The sequence below is a fragment of the Trachemys scripta genome, chromosome 6 (genome assembly GCF_013100865.1).
Source record: "Trachemys scripta elegans isolate TJP31775 chromosome 6, CAS_Tse_1.0, whole genome shotgun sequence".
NCBI lineage: Eukaryota > Metazoa > Chordata > Testudines > Emydidae > Trachemys > Trachemys scripta.
Window position 1 is genome coordinate 93,107,087 of NC_048303.1, and position 18,526 is coordinate 93,125,612.

General features: G+C 38.7%; 1 protein-coding gene across 1 annotated transcript in view; it reads right to left on the bottom strand.

Moving 5' to 3' along the window:
* Nucleotides 1-18,526, bottom strand: part of ALDH1A1 (aldehyde dehydrogenase 1 family member A1) — a 46,498-nt gene that overhangs the window by 18,269 nt on the left and 9,703 nt on the right. Inside the window, exons 2-6 of the mRNA XM_034773729.1 lie at nt 16,672-16,776; nt 10,030-10,170; nt 4,146-4,275; nt 2,942-3,003; nt 1,530-1,658 (exon numbers count right to left, since the gene is read on the bottom strand). Of these exons, the coding sequence (XP_034629620.1) occupies nt 1,530-1,658; nt 2,942-3,003; nt 4,146-4,275; nt 10,030-10,170; nt 16,672-16,776 (567 nt within the window). The remainder of the gene's footprint in view (nt 1-1,529; nt 1,659-2,941; nt 3,004-4,145; nt 4,276-10,029; nt 10,171-16,671; nt 16,777-18,526) is intronic.

Genomic DNA, 18,526 nt, shown 5'->3' on the forward strand with positions numbered 1-18,526 from the left:
GGGAGAAAATGAGAGTGTAGGGTCTAAAAATCGATTCCCTCACTCATCTCCATAATGAGACTGCCAATGAGGATCACCAATTGGTTTCACATAAAGCAGCTATCAGAGTAACAACTTTTTGCCACTACTACTAAGCTCAGATTTCAATAGGTGATTCAGATGCAAAAGCAGAGCTGCGATGAATTTTGGTTCACAAATTTGGACTCAGAAACAATTTGACAACTTTGATAAGAATTTGCACATTTTAGTGCCCTATAACTTATATCGGAGCATCCATCAAAAATATTCAATCTGGATATATTCAAACTTCAGATATACCTGAGCTTTCAACAGGTGAAATTTGGATAAAGAAAACAGAAACAAAATGAAAAATGATAAAACTTGATTTTTTTAAAATTAAAAAAGTAATTCTACTCCTTTCTATATAAAAGTGCCATAGTATTATATCAGTTATACTCTGTTGAACAACAGCACTGAGATTTTGAATACAGTCGACTCCTTATTGCAGGAATGTTAATCTTATATTTAGAGAGAGATGGTACTTCATCAAGGTCAGGGTAGAACTAAGTTAATTTCTCTTTTATATTGCTTTTCAATGGAGCCATCATCTTTATTTTAGCTGTTTAAAATGAACAGATGGAATACTTTGAGCAGTAAAAGCAATTCCCCCAAATTGTATTTTCTAGTAAAGTTTTCCTATGTGACTCACTATGAGCAGCATTTGGCTTTTTTGTGAATCTCGTCCACTTCATCATATTTTTATGTTTGCCCTAAACGTACTATGGGCTGTATTTGTGATGAGTCATTGTTATGAGGCAGAACACTAAAATGTGCTGAGTCAGGGCTGGTAGTACTTGGGGAAGTTACTGACCTGGTGATTATTGACCTTGGTGGCAGTAATCACATCTAGATAAAGTTTTTAGTTTGTTTTATTGACCGTAACGAGAGGCAGTTTAACCATTTCAACACTCTTCTCTGGCGTCGCTTCTATGCTTGGTGACACCCAGTAACATTACTTTGAAACCAATGGAATGTTAAGGAGTATTATACTTGAGACATTCAGAAGCACAGGAGGTGTATTATACCTGGACATATTGTACATGATGCTTGGCAGCAGTCAAGCAGTTTAATTTTATCCTCATTAATCATAAACCCAGGTGAACAAAATATGTGTTCCGTAAAATCACCCACACAGATTTGTTACTAAGATAACCATGATGATAAACTAATCACAGTCATCTCCAAAAGCTTCTTGTTTGCTTTGAACTTTGAAAGGTATGATGCTGTTATAAAACAGTCATTTGCCAAGAAATTTAGTTTACTAGATTGTTAATGTGATGGGATTTTTTTTCAGTAGGCTAGATTGTAAAATATGTAAGCTTTTCACCCTTCATTTGCTTCAGTGGTTTGCAGTAAATTCCATAGTACAAGACTAGATATGCTATTTTCTATTTTGGCACAGTGCAAACTACTTCTTACTACTGTACTGGCCTTTTCGAAAGTGTAATAGTTTGCTGTGGCAAACTTACCTCTTTAATTAAAGATCCCATGTAAATAGCAGACAGTGGAGTTTCTTCTGCTGGTTTGATGACCACTGTGTTTCCACAACAAAGGGCAGGAGCGATCTTCCAGACAAACATAAGCAAAGGGAAGTTCCACTAAAAGACAGATGAGAAGATGTATCCTATTTCTAATACAACATTGTATTGCATTTGCTTTCCCTTCAATAGAAGCACGAACTGTCACATAGGCTGTGCAAAACCCACTGATTTGGGTTTATGCGATTTCAGTGCACTCAAACTGGCAGTTAGAGATCAGACGAGGCTGAAAATATCTAATGCAACTCAAGCGAAGCATGACAAAAGTTGCTAGTTTAGTGATGAAACTGGTGAATCTTGCCATCACCTTCTCTCTCTAATATCTCACCAGAATTGGCCTATTGAAGGGGATGGGGTTGTAAATTGCAACCTCTCACCTCTGCATGGCTTTGGTGAATGGTTGATTGGTTCTCTCATTCTCAGGAGTCTTCAAGGAGCGGCTGGTTGGCTTGCTCCCCTTGCTGTGCATCTCCAGAGAGTCAACTGATTGGTTTGTTGTCTCACAATCAACAGGAAATAGCTTCAGGATCACTAACAGCCTGTTCCTCCACCCCACAACCTGCTGTAGCTGGTATTTGAAAAGGTTTACCTTCTACTAGGGTTGGTATGTACTGCTATCATAGGGAATGAACATCATGGGGTACATAAAGGGTCTTTAAATCATCCACACAGCACTGGAGAAACATCTTCTGGTCAAGCTGCTGCAGACTATGTAACTGGGGCAAGGTGGGCCAGCTGTCTGTTCTTTTGAAAATACTTCATGCAGGCAGGAGGCAGTGGGTCTCTGTGCCTGCAGCTAGGGACAGAGGAGGGTACAATGTGCCAACTGGCCACCTCTGAAGATTTGTGAGGGGTGAAGTGGCCAGTGAATACACCAAAAGGTACTTGGAGATTTACAACTTATTATAAGAGATAATGCAGATTGTTTTGTTTACTCCTTGTCTGCCTGTATCCATCTGTTATTTCTTGTCTCATACTTAGATTGTAAGCTCTTTGAGGACAGGGACCATCTTTTTGTTCTGTGTTTGTACAGCACCTAGCCCAGTGGGTCTTTGTCCATGACTAAGACTCCTAGGCACTACAGTAGGGAAATAATTTATTTTACATTCTAGACTGTACATATTTTAAACCGTGCTGTATTTTGTGAGGGGTTTACCCTTCATATGTCAAACACCTTCTGATTTTAGCACAGCTCCTCTCAGGGTCAGGTCCAGAAGCAGTCTGGCCTGAGAAGGAAGGTTCTGATGGTTAAAGATCCATACATTCATTCGTGCAGAGATAAATTTGAAAGCAACTCCTTTTAAATAAAAAACATTTTTTTTAATGTAAAGGTTCCAACTCACAGGAATAATTTGGCCACACACACCAATGGGCTCATGTCTCGTAAATGTGAAAAAGTTTCCATCTAAACAAGAGGAAAAAAAGACTACAGTCAGACAAAAGCTTTTGTGAGAAACAGCTCAAGTATAAAGAAGATAAACTTAGTTACCAAACATAGCTACATACTCTTGTACTTATAAACGATATTTTCAAAATTTAAGTATGCAACAAAAAATACATCTGGATTCAATCTGGACCTTCCCTACATGCCTCAGTGTTTGAGTCTGCCCAGCCTGGCTGATTTTTTCCTAGTGGCAGCTCTGCTTCTGTCTGTGTGGTGGGTAGGCCTCCTGACGCGGTGTGTAAAGCACACCCACTCAGCATTTTTAATTCCTTCTTCTCCCCTCCCTCCCTTTTTTTTAAAGTGTTTTTTTAAAAAAAGCTACTCACAATCCTAGGTGCTTATCAGACATTTTTTAATATTAGATTTTAGCTGGTGTGAAATCCATTAAGTATAAAATCCTCTTGGTTTCAAATAAACGTGTTCCAGTAAGCCTAGTATAGAGGTCTGTGTGATGCAAAAATCTCTGAAGTTTGAAGTATTTGTCACTCTAGTTTTCCCTAATTCCTCCTTCATCACAAATCTATCTTTCTTAGAGAGAAAGCTGGGCAGCCAAATTCCTTAGAGTTGATCAATGGAAGGGACAACAGAATGGGCTTTGAGCTAAATCAGGTGAATTTCTTCCCTTCCCTTCTTCCAGTCAGATTCTTCCTCATCCACCCTCAAATAATGGAATCAAAGAATAGTAGGGCACCTCACTTTCTTCTGGCCCAGGTCTTAGTCTTTATTGAGCCAAAGTCCTTTCTTAACATCTGGTTTCCAATACTGTTACACTGTTATGTGTAACCTCTACCACTAATATTGTCCATTTAAAAAAACTCTTCATATTTACTTTCACATGTAGAACCTAATATTTCTCTTGTAAATAATTCATATTATTTAGTTGAATAAATACCAAAAATGTAAATAAGTAAGTTATGTTAACTGTGCCAAATGTGTAAAAAGAGGCATCTGATAAGGCTTAACCAACCCATATTAATGTTTGTCTGAAATCTTTCCCAAGGCAAGATATTTTTCCACATTACAGAATTTTTAGCAGGCGGCAGTTCAAAGGCACAGTACACTCATATCAGTTCTGACTTGAAAAGTCTCTTAAAACGACTCACCCATTGGAATGGTACGACCTTGAACTTTATCAGCCCAGCCTGCACAGTAGCGTAAAGTTCTAAGGCAGGCTCCTAAATCCATTAAGTAGGCATTGGAAAAAAGTTTTCCACCATCAATGGCTTCCAATGTCTAGAAGAAAACATATCAGCCATGTATTAATAATGGCAGTTACTTTTTATATCTATCACTTGTTATTGGCTGCCCAAATTATAGATTTGCAGCTCTGGTCTATTCACTTTCTAGAAGGCAAATCACTTTCTGAAGGAAGCAGAGCCACTGAAAAATCAATTTGGAAATCTGCAAACGAGACGTTTCCCTAGGGCTTTACTCTCAGTGATTTATGCAGATAATTTGATAGTGGTGCATTTTAAATGACGCAGGTTCTGGGGGAAAAAAAAACAGATTTCTGTTAGCTGAGTAAGTGAAGCTGCTCTAGTTTAGACTGAGTATGCTACTGATATGTATAAAAAGAGCTACAACCGGAAGCTCCTGGCTCAGATGATATGAATGGATCCATAAATACTGAGCCAGTGGGCCTTCTCAGTCTGCACTCTCTGCACCAGCTTATTCAGAGCTGGTTAATCCTTCTCAATGATGTCCAAGGAATGCAGAAGCTCCCAGCAATGACAACACCACTCAGGTGTCATTGCACTAGGATACTGTGGTTCTTCAGTATTGTGGGAGACCTTCTATGGACCCTCAATGAAAGAGTGAATAATCTGCAAATAATATGAGCAGGGTTCTACTGTGGAGGGCTCCCAGGGCAGAATGGCATCCAAAACCAAACCAAAGTCTCCCAGTCTGCATATGAGAGCCCTGTACACATGAGGAGCCTTTGATAGAGAGCATTTCAGTATGGAAAAATAAACACCTCCTAAACAATGGATTGTCTTTTATTGGCTAGCTACATAGTGGTAAATGAATGAATAAAATCCTCTAACTTGGTTTCCAAACTCAAGCCCTCCCTCCACCCCTGGCAATTACCATCCAAAACATTAACTCTCAGAGTGACAAGTTACTGATTCCAAATCTGTAATTTTCCCCTTGATCATGGATGCCCACTTCTGTCAGTACTCCAGCCCAAGAGTTAATATTAAAGAAATCCCACATTCCACTATATTTTGACTTCATTTTACTAAAACTTTTCAGAATAGCAAAGATGTTGTTATAGAAAAAATAAACAGTTAAAATTAGGATTGGAAAGTAGGTTAACATAAATTAAGAATGGACCTGAACATTTGCCCATAGTTCAAAATAAATCAGAACTGAACTTTTAAAACATTGTTGATTTGTGTTTTTCACATTCATCCAGCTGTACACTTACTGCTTTTTGAGATTTCTGACCTAAATGGCCCCAGAATGTACAAGCAATCTCACAGAAACACCTATTGCTAATAAGGCAGATTCCCAGGCTGAGACACAGATCATGGAAGTTTGAGTTAAACCTCTAAAGGTTGGGATGTTTCACTAAGCAACCAAAGGTGTACATGTTCATCCAGAACTAAGCTGAAGATTAAGCAAACTACTCAGAAACCTCTTGGAGACTGAAATATTGTTAGAACAGTTTTTCTCATGTCTCCCTATGCACAAGGATACCAGGGGTCTTAAACTGTGTGAAGGCTCTTGTGGGGATCATCAGTAGGAGAAGCACCTAGTATTTCCTGCTCCCAGTTAGGCCAGAAATCCCAAAAAATCCTCATGTACTGTATCGGAGTTTCAGCATTTATGCTTTTGGTCCTGGCCAGACGTGCAAACTCATGCAAAAAAAATTTTTTTAAAATGAAATGAACTAAAATCAAAACAAAACAAAAAACCTTTGAATTCTCCTTAAGTTTTGATCAATGGTGTTTGCAGGGGTGTTCTAAGTCTATCCAAATTGGTTCAGCTTTGGGAAGGGAAAAGTCTCAAACTATTGTTGATGAGGTCTGGAAGGCACTGCATTCAATAATAATGATGCAGAAAAGGCAGACTTGTTCAATAAATATTTTTGTTCTGTATTTGGGGGCAGAGGGGGGGGGGGAGGGGAAGAACCAGATCATGTACGCATATCATAATATGCTGACACTCTTTCCATTCCACTAGTATCTCAGGAGGATGTTAAACAGGAGCTACTAAAGTTGCACATTTTTAAATCAGCAAGTCCAGATAACTTACATCCAAAAGTTTTAAAAGAGCTGGCTGATCTTGCTGGACTGTTAATGATGATTTTCAATAAGTTTTGGAACACTGGAAGTTCCAGAAGATTGGGAGAAAACTAATGTACCAATATTTAAAAAAGGTAAACAGAAAGACCTGGTAATTATAGACCTGTCACTTTGACATCAATCCCAGGCAATGTAATGGAGTGTCTGACAGAGGACTTGACTAATAAAAAATAATTAATGTCAATCAACATGGATTTATGGAAAATAAATCCAGTCAAACTGACTTGATTTCTTTATGAGATAATAAATTTGGTGTATGAAGGTAATCGTGTTGATGTAATAGACTTCTGTAAGGCATTTGACGTGATACCACACAACATTTTGATTAAAAAACTTGAATATAAAATTAACACGGCACACATTAAAGGGATTAAAAGGTGACTAACTGATAGGTCGCAGAATATAATTGTAAACAGGGAATCATCATCAAACGGATGTGTTTCTAGAGGAGTACTGCAGGGATTGGGTCTTGGCCCTACATTATTTCACATTTTTATCAACGTTTATGAAGAAATGTAAAATTATAATTGATGAAGTTTGCTGATGACACAAAAATTGGGGGAGTAGTAAATAATGAAGGGGACAGGTCACTGATACAGAATGATCTGGATGGCTTGGTAAATTGGGAACAAGCAAACAGTATGTGTTTTTAATATGGATAAATATACACGTATACAACCTGGAACAAAGAATGTAGGCTATGCCTATGGGATGGGGGAATTTTATCCAGGATAGCAGTGACTCCGAAAAAGATTTGAGGGTCATGGTTTATAATCAGCTCAACATGAGCTGACAGTGCAATGCTGTGACCAAAAGGGCTAATGCATAAACAGGGGAATTCTGAGTAGGAGTATAGAGGTTCTCTTGCTTCTATATTTGGGACTAGTACAATTTCTCTTGAAATACTGTGTCCAGCTCCGGTGTCCACCATTCAAGAAGGATATTGGTGGAAAGGGTTCAGAGAAGAGCCATAAGAATGATTAAATGATTAGAAATCATGCCTTATAGTGATAGACTCAAGGAGTTCAATTTATTTAGCTTAACAAAGAAAATGTTAAGGGATGACTAGATCACAGTGTTTAAGTACCTACATGGGAAACAAATATTTGGTAATGGGCTCCTCAGTCTAGCAGAGGAAGGTATAAAATGATCCAATGGCTGGAAATTGAAGCTAGAGAAATTCAGATAGGAAATAAGGTGTAAATTTTAAGTGTGGGTAATTAGCTATTAGAATAATTTACTAAAGGTCCTGGTGAATTCTCCATCATTGATAACTTTTAAATCAAAATTGGATTTTTTTTTTTAAAAAGATATGCTCTCGGATTTACTTTCAGGAAGTTCTATGGCTTTTGTTATACAGGAGGTCATCTCAGAGGTCTTGGAATCTATGAGTTTATGAACACCTCCTATCTAAAATGAAAGAGGGATCCAATATCACGTGGAAGGTGTGGGAAATAAAAACAAATTAAGGAAAACAGAGACGTAAAAAAGGTTTTGGTAGGGGAGGGAGGGAGTAATTAGATATTATAGGACTGGCAAGTAAAAAACAAATCTGACTGCTTCAGCTGTCTTGTGAAAGTAGCTTATTTTCCTTTTCTCTTCATAGAGCTGGATGGGACCTCAAGAGGTGATCTAGTCCAGTCCCCTGCACTCAAGGCAGGACTAAGTATTATCTAGACCATCCCTGACAGGTGTTTGTCCAACCTGCTCTTAAAAATCCCCAATGATGGAGATTCCACAACCTCCCTAGGCAATTTATTCCAGTGCTTAACCAACCTGACAGGAATTTTTTCCTTATGTCCAACCTAAACCACCCTTGATGCAATTTAAGCTCATTGCTTCTTGTTCTACCCTCAGAGGTTAAGAGCAACAATTTTTCTCCCTCCTCCTTGTAACAAACTTTTATGTACTTGAAAACTATTATCATGTCCCCTCTGAGTCTTCTCTTCTCCAGACTAAACAAACCCAATTTTTTCAATTTTCCCTCATAGGGCATGTTTTCTAGATCTTTAATCATTTTGTTGCTCTTCTCTGGACTTTCTCCAATTTGTCCACATCTTTCCTGAAATGTGGCACCCAGAACTGGACACAATACTCCAGTTGAGGCCTAATCAGTGTGGAGTAGAGCAGAAGAATTACTTCTCGTGTCTTGCTTACAACACTTCTGCTAATACATCCCAGAATGATGTTTGCTTTTATTGCAACAGTGTTACACTGTTGACTCTTACACCTATATAGTCTGTACTGTATGGCAAAGATACAAATATCAGTATATGTCATCATTAAAATTGGTATATAAAATCCACATCAAAAGTACGACTCCTTTAAAATAGGTAAACCACTAGTTCAAATAGTGGAAGGCTCAAAATGTAGCTCCCCCAGTGTTTCCCAAGAAGTATGACAGCTAGTTCTTCCGTTAGGTCTGACAGGACTAGGTTAGAGTGCGTACTCTGCTGAAGAAAAGTATACGTTCAGATCTGATTTTTGAAAAATAAACTGCCCAAGACACTAGCAGTGCCAACTCTCAAGTGTGAGAAAGTGACCACAGCCCCTATAAATCTTCATTTTTGGTTTTAAAAGCCTTTTGGAATGCAGGCAAGTGTTATTTAAGAAGACTGAATAGCCAGAAAGAAAGGGAAGGACAAATGGATATTTCTTTGCAGATATTTATGTATTTTTGTAGGCTAAGTATGCTGATTCCGTTACATTAAATTGTTGGTGCCATCTGCAGCTGCTGGCTGTATAGTTTGAATGCTGTAATTGAATTACTCTGGGTGATGTGGTTAAATCATTGTGTTGTCTTGGATGTTAGCTACACTGGATGCTATGGCTAAATTTCTGGCATCTTTGGCAGCAAAACACTGTCCCAGCTCAGGATTTTGTGAACAACTACAATACCTGCTGGTTATTTTTTATGTAGCTAACTACTATAAGACCCTATCTCTAACACTGCTTCCAATAGCAAAGTGAACGTCTCAATGACAACAAAATTGGGCTACAGAGAAAGGTATAGGTAAATATTTTGGACCAGGTACACAGCTATTTGCAGCACTGATGTAAAGTTTTAAAGTGCATTATTGCAAGTTGTCAGCCATCTGATTGTTAAAATGTTCCAGTAAGGAGCACTCTACTAAATATTCAGAGTTAGGTGATCCTCTATTTGCTCACCTTCTCACTGTCAACAGCAAATATGTTGCTGCCTTTGGTCTTTGATTCAAAATTTGTCAGATACAAGGGAGGGGGGAGGAAGAGGAGGCAGTGGCAGTGATGAAAACGGTGCATTCATGAAATCCAAAATTCCTTCCATCTTTAAATAGTATCCACTGTAATTCTCGAAGAGCGGAGCTTCGCTTTTAGGCCCTGATTTAGCAATTTTGAGCATGTACTTAAATACCATTGAAGTTACATTGACATTAGTGGGAACTGAGTATGACTTAAAGCTGAGCATGTGCTTAAGTGCTTTGCTGAATGAGGGTACAAAAGTGCTGGTCATTTAAACATGCCAATTAGCAATACAAAACAAGCCAGTCAGAGACTTGGCTGAAAACAAGCAATGGCATGGCCTGGTTTTCAGAAGGACTGAGCACCAACTTCTCCCACCAATGCTGAGTTCTTTGAAAATCAGGGCAACAATATAAGACCACCCTTTCCCTTCTCTCTGTAAATGCTTTATACTTACAGCTAAGACTAGACGATCTCTTTCAATTAAGTCAGCTAGTTTATTTAAGAGCCTTCCCCGTTCTGAAGCATCCATTGTACGCCATGGCGACCCAAGCTGAAAAGCTTTTCTTGCTGCTTTAACAGCTTTGTCTATGTCGTCCTGTGTGTGAACAATATGGAGATTTATTTGATTGATATTTGATTCTGTTATATAATCCTGTTTTTTGCTATTTGTACAGCACCTTAAGTGTGCTAGGCAGAATAAATACAAGAAATCAACCTTGCTGCAAGCAGCTTACAGTCTAACTAGAAGAGAACAATCATTTTACATCTCTTTTTTTCAAACATGCTCACTATCACTTGACAAGTTTCCCAGTTATATGAAGTAATATGGGAAATAGCTGAAGTCTCAAAGCCCATACATAAAAGTATATTAAGGAACTCCACTTTTAAGTCTAGATTTTCAAAAACTTACCTCCCATTTTAGCACCCACAGTTATTTGCAGTTATATTTCAATGTCCAGGTAATTGCCACAAATCAGGCATCTAAACATCTAATGTAGCCTAACTTCTGGACCTAACCCTCCCCCTGTCCCCCCAAAGGCTTGGTTAAGGCCAGTTTCAAAATATGTCTCTTAAAATATTTCATATGATGACCACAGATGTATTTTTTGGAAAACAAATCATCTTTGTTTTTTTAATTGTAAGTGCAGGACCTAAGCATTCTAAATCATGGAAGCGTCTGATTAATTGACCAGGTTTTAATTGCCAACCCTAAGCACTCCACAATGCTGGCACTGTCTCTACATTAAACATGTTAACTTGTCAGCCTATGGCAGTTTTTATAATACTGTTTATTATTAATCTTTTGGCTTTCACAACGATGGAGCAATGTATATTTCACTGTGTGGAATTGTATTTACATGGAGGGTGTACTAGGATGCAAAAGAAGCAATTAAAGGCCTACTTAGAAATGATTTTCAGTATTTGAGAGTTTGTCGTACTTCACACATCCTGCTGCTTCTAATCCAAGTAAAATACAAATGGAGGTTCAATTTGGCCATTTGGGTTTTTTTGAAAGCGTTTTCTAGAAAAAGTAGGAATTTATCTGTAGCACAATTTTCTGTGCAATTTGCATGTACAATTTAAGCAGCAACTTCTGAAAATTTGTCCCATGCTGTAATTTGCCTGATTCTCCTCTCACACTGGTGTAAATCAGGAGTAACTCTACTGAATTCAACACTAGGGTAAAATTGTTGTGAAAGGAGAATTGGGGCCAATATTTTAAATTAATATTGATAACTGAAATTGAATTATCTTTGGATGACTTAATGAGGGACAAATCATGTCATGGAGAGCTCAGAAAGCAAAAGAACCAGTGCAGACTTGCTATGCAGGCAGGATCTTCCGACAGTGGGTACTTACAATCACAGCACAGACAGCTCCACAGTGGCTCTCTGTGTCCAAGTCAGCATGGGGTTTGGGGGCAGGATAAAGGAAAGGAGTGTGTGGAGCGGGTGGATTCATGACCATGTAGCTCTGCTGACCAATCCTACCTACATGGGAAAGCACAGTAGCTGTGGGGAATATTGAGGCTACAATAAAGCTAAGATGTAGTTCCGCTAATATTTTGTAGCCTGATGGAGATGGAGAGGATTCCTTCCCCAAGGTACCAGTGGAGCTACCACATGCATAGCCCATGTATTTGGACATTGTGAAGGGATAAGGATTTGATCCCAAATTGAACATTGATACTTATCTGTCACAGATGAGAAAACTACACCTCTGCCCCGATAGAACGCTGTCCTCCAGAGCCAAAAAATCTTACCGCATTATAGGTGAAACTGCGTTATATCGAACTTGCTTTGATCCGCCGGAGGGCACAGCCCCGCCCCCCTGGAGCGCTGCTTTACCGCATTATAGCCAAATTCATGTTATATCGGGGTAGGGGTGTATATACACTGTATGATGGAATGTAATCCACGTACTGATTTAGATGTAATGTTTTCCTACAAGTGTAAAAAAAAAATCAATGGTACACAATGTCTCAACGGTCTTATGCCATACACCTTCACTCAGCATGGATACCAGGGGAAATGCACAGCAGAATGAGGGAACATCTACCCTACAAACCCATGGAGTAGCCTTGCAGCGGCTCTGCAGAGGCAATCTCAGCTCAATGGCTGAAGTAGCCCTCATGTACCCTTAACGTGGCCCTGCTTTGAGAGAGAGGATTGAATGGTCTGCACAGTGGCAGATCCTCTTCCTCACTCCCACAAATTCATGACCCATCTTATCTACACATAAGCCAATAGTGAGTCGTGGGTGCTCAGCACCTCTGACAATTAGGTCACTTATTTAAGTGCCTAGTTTAAGGCACCCAAGGGGAAAATATTGGCCTAGACGATTTAAAATTGTCTCAAATGTGTCTCAAATTCTCATTTTAATTATTTGTGGTTCCAATATCATATAATGAATGGAATGTGCAGATCTGACTGTAAAAAAAATGCAAATATGTTCAAGACATTTTCCATCATACTTGTTGAAATTTCAAAATTCTCCCATGCACTCTATCAGATATTAATGACCCAGAACAACTGCATAAAATAATAATTAATACCGATTAATTTTATGATGCCTATCGGCCTAAGGATAATAGATGCTTATAGTCTATATATGATCAAATGCTTATTTTTGCAAGGATCTTTTCAACTGTACAGTCAAAAATAGCTAGTTTGAATCCATAAAACCAGAAAGCTAAACTTAAATTCAACTAATTAAGTCCTGTGAGCAAAAAATATAAAAGCCTGCTCTGTCATTTGTATGAGACTAAATTTAATATAGAAATCTACACCAAGAGACAGAGACAGATAATTATGCACAGGGCCAGACTTACTAATTTTTTTTTTTACACTTGTTATAAATGTGCATTTACTTTACATCTCACTGACCATTTGTTAAATAAATGTAGTCATGCTTTATTATTACTAGGGGCCTTCAGGATTAGTGAGCATAGCCTGAAAGAGCCATCTAACTGAAAGGAAAACAGTTCCCATCCACATATGTGTCTGTGCTTTGTAATCTTCACTTTAAAAAAAAAAAAACCCACTGAAAGGCAGTGTACAGCTCTTTGTTAACTCTATTGTACACACAAATTAAATTCCTAAAATCTCTTGGCTCATTATCTAAAGACTAGACTCTAGAATATTAGGTTTACAATGACTGTAATTTACTAGATTTGTACATTTCACTAGACAATTTAGTTAATAGCAGTTGTCATTACACATTAGTTTACAAAATTACTGGACATGAAGCAAACCTATATGCTGAACAGCATTATCTCTTTATTTAAGGAGTTGTTAGATTGCTTGTAAAGAATGAAAGCTACAAGAGTTTCAAATGTTAAGTGAACAGTTTCAGGTCATGAGTAATTTAATTTGAGGATGATTAAATATCAGGTCAACCTGATTTGCAATGTAACTTGATTTTTAAAGATTAAAAAGAGAAGAAGTAGAAGGGTAGCATTTTACATGAAAGGTACCTACAATGCCAGTGACATACAATCAGACAATCAAGAGTGGTTATGAAATTCTTTGCATAAGGACAAAAGGAATGAAAAATGAAGACGAAGCCACTCTGAGCATCAGCTACAGACCACCTGGACTGGAGAAGGACAAAAATGAAAAATTCCAAGACCAGATTTCATAGGGCCAGATTTACTAGAGGTTTTTTTTAAAACAGAGGTGAGGGAGGAAAAATCTTGGATGCCCCCAACCACTTGGTGCCCTAGGCGACCGCCTAGTTCGCCTAGTGGTTGCACGGGCCCTGCACTGAGCATTTGTTCAATAAATGCAGCCATGCTTCCTACATCATGAGTCTTCCTGAGGTATTTGAAACCATGGGAAACCATTCTCATGAGGGACTTTATCTAGCCATCTGTTTTATAAGAAATAGATCCAAACTTGCATAACAAAGATGTTCCAAGCATTGCCAGGTATCTTATAATCAGCTCTTGTGCTTGGACACCTACCAGACAAATCACACTTGGACCTGAATCCTATCATCAAATCCATGGTGTAGGTATCTGGTAAAGTGCTGAAACCTGGAACTTAGAATCCACAGAATTATGCTATCGACGAAATATTTTATGCTGAATCTGGATCTGTACCATATTAGGGCCAAATGATTACTGGAAGGGGATGGGAAGCTGAGCAACAGAGACACTGAACTGTGCTCCTATGTATTCAAAGGCTGAACACATAATAAAGTAAACAAATTATTTGGTCTAGTTAATACCAATAAAACTGGGAGAAATCAGAAAAACTTAAGAAAGGGGGCATTTCGGCTAAATATGAAGAGTTTTTTGTGACAGTGAAACTATGGGTATGACAATCTGCAATGTAAGTCCAGGCCCAGATTCAGGCTTGAGCCCAAACCCTCTTTTGTCTACACACAAATCTCTCTGGCTCAGACCTAGGTCCTAGGACCCTGCAGGGGTGGAGGGTTTGAGCCCAAGTCAAGCCAAGACCCAGGATTTAAGCTCTATTGCTTTACTGTGTAGATGCAGCCTCCTCTGACTTGGTCTTGGGAGTCTGCCAAAAGTATCCCACAGTTTCATGGGACAACTTCCTTTGTCCTCTCTGTCCTTAGCATCTCCAATCCACTCAAGGGAAACAGACACAATCCCCATTGGTGTAATGCAGCAGCTTGGTAAGTCAGTGTTTAACCCTTCCATTGTCTTTCCAATGCCAAGCTACAAACACACCATGAGAGAGCCTTCTGGGTTTCCAATGAAGGCTGAACAGAAGAAGACTTTTGCAAATCATGCTGCTTCATGGTCATGGGAGCACAGCCAGATTTGGGTAAAACTCTGGTACAAAGCCAGCAAAACCGTGGACTTTAGTCAGAGTACTTGGAATGACCATGCATACCAGCAAATAGCAAAGAAACTGGCAGCATTCCAAATTTACTAGCTCAGTGACCAGTGCAGGGAGCGGATTAATCATCTCAAACCAGAAGTGCACCTTGGGCAACTCACTGGCATCATGCCCATTTTATGACTGGAAACAGTGAACTGTGGGGAGGGGAAGTGGAAATGTTTTCCATTTACTAATCTAATCCATGTCAGTTAGAAGTAGTCCATGCCATTCATAGGTGACAAAACTCTTTGTGTCAGATTTGACTGGAGTTTGAAATTTTGTCCAGAAATGTGGCGGGGGGATGGAGGATGGCTGTGGAGTTCTATGTGTTTGTGTGCAGCCATAACAGGCTAAACCATGTGGAAGATAAGAAATCATCCTATTGATTCATGAATTCTGACCCTGTTCCAGGTGCTGATACACCTCTACCCCGATATAACGCGACCCGATATAACACGAATTTGGATATAACGCAGTAAAGCAGCGTTCCGGCGGATCAAAGCAAGTTCTATATAACGTGGTTTCACCTATAACGCGGTAAGAATGTTTTCTGCATTTTGTTATTAATTTCATCACAGACACATTTATATTCACAAAAATCATTATTTGTGTGCAAACTTCTTGAAGCAAAAATGGGCCAATTTTGAGGCCAAAAATGATGTCACAAATGAGAAAACTTTATAGAAACAGAAAAAATGTGTGCCTGTGTATACGTGCATGCTTGGGAACGAATATACACAAAGGCAAATATTTGCATGAATGAAAACATTAACAGATAAAACCAGTAATTTTTTCCACAGGTCTAGTTAAAAGTTTTTCTACAGTTGTCAGCTGGAAATAGAACACTCGCATCTCAGGCTTCCTTTTAGAGAGTTCATCCAAAAAATGTCTCTGGTCATCAGCTCTAAAACTATGGAAACAAAAAAGCCTACTATATTTAAACATATCACCCTGTACTTGATAATGTGCACTGAAAGTAGATAGTATTATTAAGCAAAGTCTTTTCAAACAGAAAATTATACAAAATTATGAAAACACAGGAAATTTGCTCTTGAGTTCTTAGGGTTCCAGATTTTTGAAGTTACTGTATATAAGTGATTCCCTCCCCCCCCAGTGGTCTTATACATGGCAAAATAAGTACATTTATCTTCAGCTATTACCACCTTTTGCAGTCCTCCCATCAAATCTTAACAATTAAGCATGTATGAGCCAGCTCTGTTTCGCAGGAACTGGTGCTGGTGATTCAGCAGGCCGCATTCATCACTGCAAATCTGAATAGGTAGTATCCCAGTTATTTTCATCATATCAGGTATATCATTATATCTTCACTGAAGGAACAATCAGAACAAGGAGTTGGGCAGTATGGGAGGAAAGAAGTCAGACATAAATAGCCAGAATAATAGTAAGATGAATCAAGAAAGCAATTAGCTAAACACAGGGTTTGGGGCTTTCTTTCTAAAATACTCTCTTTTTTTTCAAGTTTACTTAAGCGACTAAATCCTTCTCCGGTGTACAGTAGTTTGTGAACCTGGAGTAGTGCGTGATACAAAGATCTTGATCCTGGTCTCAGGGTAATCAATAGCAAAGCTGTTGTGGAGCCAAATGCTCTGCTGGTGGAAGCTGGTATAACTTCACTGAAGTCGTGGAACTGTGCCAATTGGCACCAGCAGAGCATATGTCTCATTGCCTTGCTGGATTGGATACAAAGAAAGCCGTGACATGACGAAGCTTTAAAAACCTACCTTGTCTCCTTCTTCTACCTCACAAATTTTATCTCCAGTTGCGGGGTTATAGACTGCAAATTTTTTGCCATTAGTTGCATCATGCCATTCATTATTTATAAATATCTGCAAGGAAATAAGGAAACAAAGAGTGGAACATAATCAATAACACAGTTTATTACCTGTTTCAATGAAAAATCAACATGGTATCATCCGATAGCTGAGAGCTATCCAATGATCCTTTTTTGTTTTAGGTCCCTATGCATTAATGGGTAATAGGCCCCTTCGATTTCTGCAGAGTAAATATGGATACATAAATGTGGAATTTTAAAGATTTTGAAAATTTCAGTAACATTCATCTATCTACTTTGAGTCACCATTGACTTAAAAATGCAGCCATTCTCTCATGGTTTTCATCTCATATAATAAAATAATTGCTTCTTTAAGATTATTGGCACTCAGGGAACTAGCACAAGTGGATAGAAGGCAGTATATGACTTATAGAGTCTTCTATCCACTTACACAACTACTGCAGCTCCTCTAGTATTAATATATGCCTTCAACATGGGTAGGGATGACAGATGGAACTATGTAGCAGTATATTCTCCTGTCCTGCTCCTCTAGCATACAGGGATCTCCTCGGGGAACTGAACTCTGTGCCGCACAGCGAATGTAAACTCCCTGTATAGCCCTCTTGAAATCCTGTCTCCCCTTTGCCCAGAAGAACCACACAGGTTTTGCTGCCAGGGGAGCCTTTTTGCCTCAGAGGCAGACAATTTGTCACCTAACAGAAGATGACAAACAACTAGGTCAGAGTAGTCGTAGATGTTTTGGAGAGATCAATTTTATTTAACCATTTATCTAACTTTTCTTTCATTTCCTTTCAAACAACATGTGCCTCTGAAATGAAAGACAACACTAAAGAGCTGCAGCCAGTTTAATGAAATCTACAACAAAGAAGGAACCATTGAGGCATAGTGCAAAAGCCAGAAAATGTGGTTTGTATACTCCTCTACTTCCATATCACAGGAGAAAAATAAAAAGGAACTCTAATCTCTGTGATTTTATTTCCAAATCCCTCTGGCCTGCGGATTGGTGCTTCATTAAATATGATCCTAATAAAAGCCTATTTAAAAGCAGAAATGTAATGCTATTAATCTTTTACAGGAACTAAGGGATCTATTTCATTTCATGGAGGAGTATCCACAGATCAAGAGGCATTTACTACAATGACACTGCTTATTTAGCAAAATCATGGATTGTCTTTGTAATTATTAGATGGAGCTTAAAGACACATTGCACATATATTTCAAAATGCATGCAACGATGCTGGAAACTTATTAAAACTGTTACAAAACTATAAATTGTTGTGTTATTTAAGTGAAAACATTGTGAGATGTGATATATTTTAAAGCCTAGGAAGTTTCACATAAACACAAAGTGAAGCTCTCAAAAGTCTAGCAACACAAAAGTGAAGGCTGTATATCTGCATTACAATAGTATGGGCCTATTTTTCTGCTGGTGCTGAGCTGCACCAAATTTACACCAAGAAACTTGGTGCATGGTCTTTAATTACATAACCACATACACCTCTACCCTGATATAACGCTGTCCTTGGGAGCCAAAAAACTTACCGCGTTATAGGTGAAACGGTGTTATATCGAACTTGCTTTGCTCCGCTGGAGTGCGCAGCCCCGCCCCCGCAGCACTGCTTTACCGCGTTATATCCAATTTGTGTTATATCGGGTCGCGTTATATCGGGGTAGAGGTGTAGTATTTTTAGACAAGATGGCTACCAAATTTAGTTCCCAAGAGAGCTCCACTTTGCAACCTTCATGTTCTTTTAATTTGGAGGAGGGTGAGGGGGAGGCGGTGT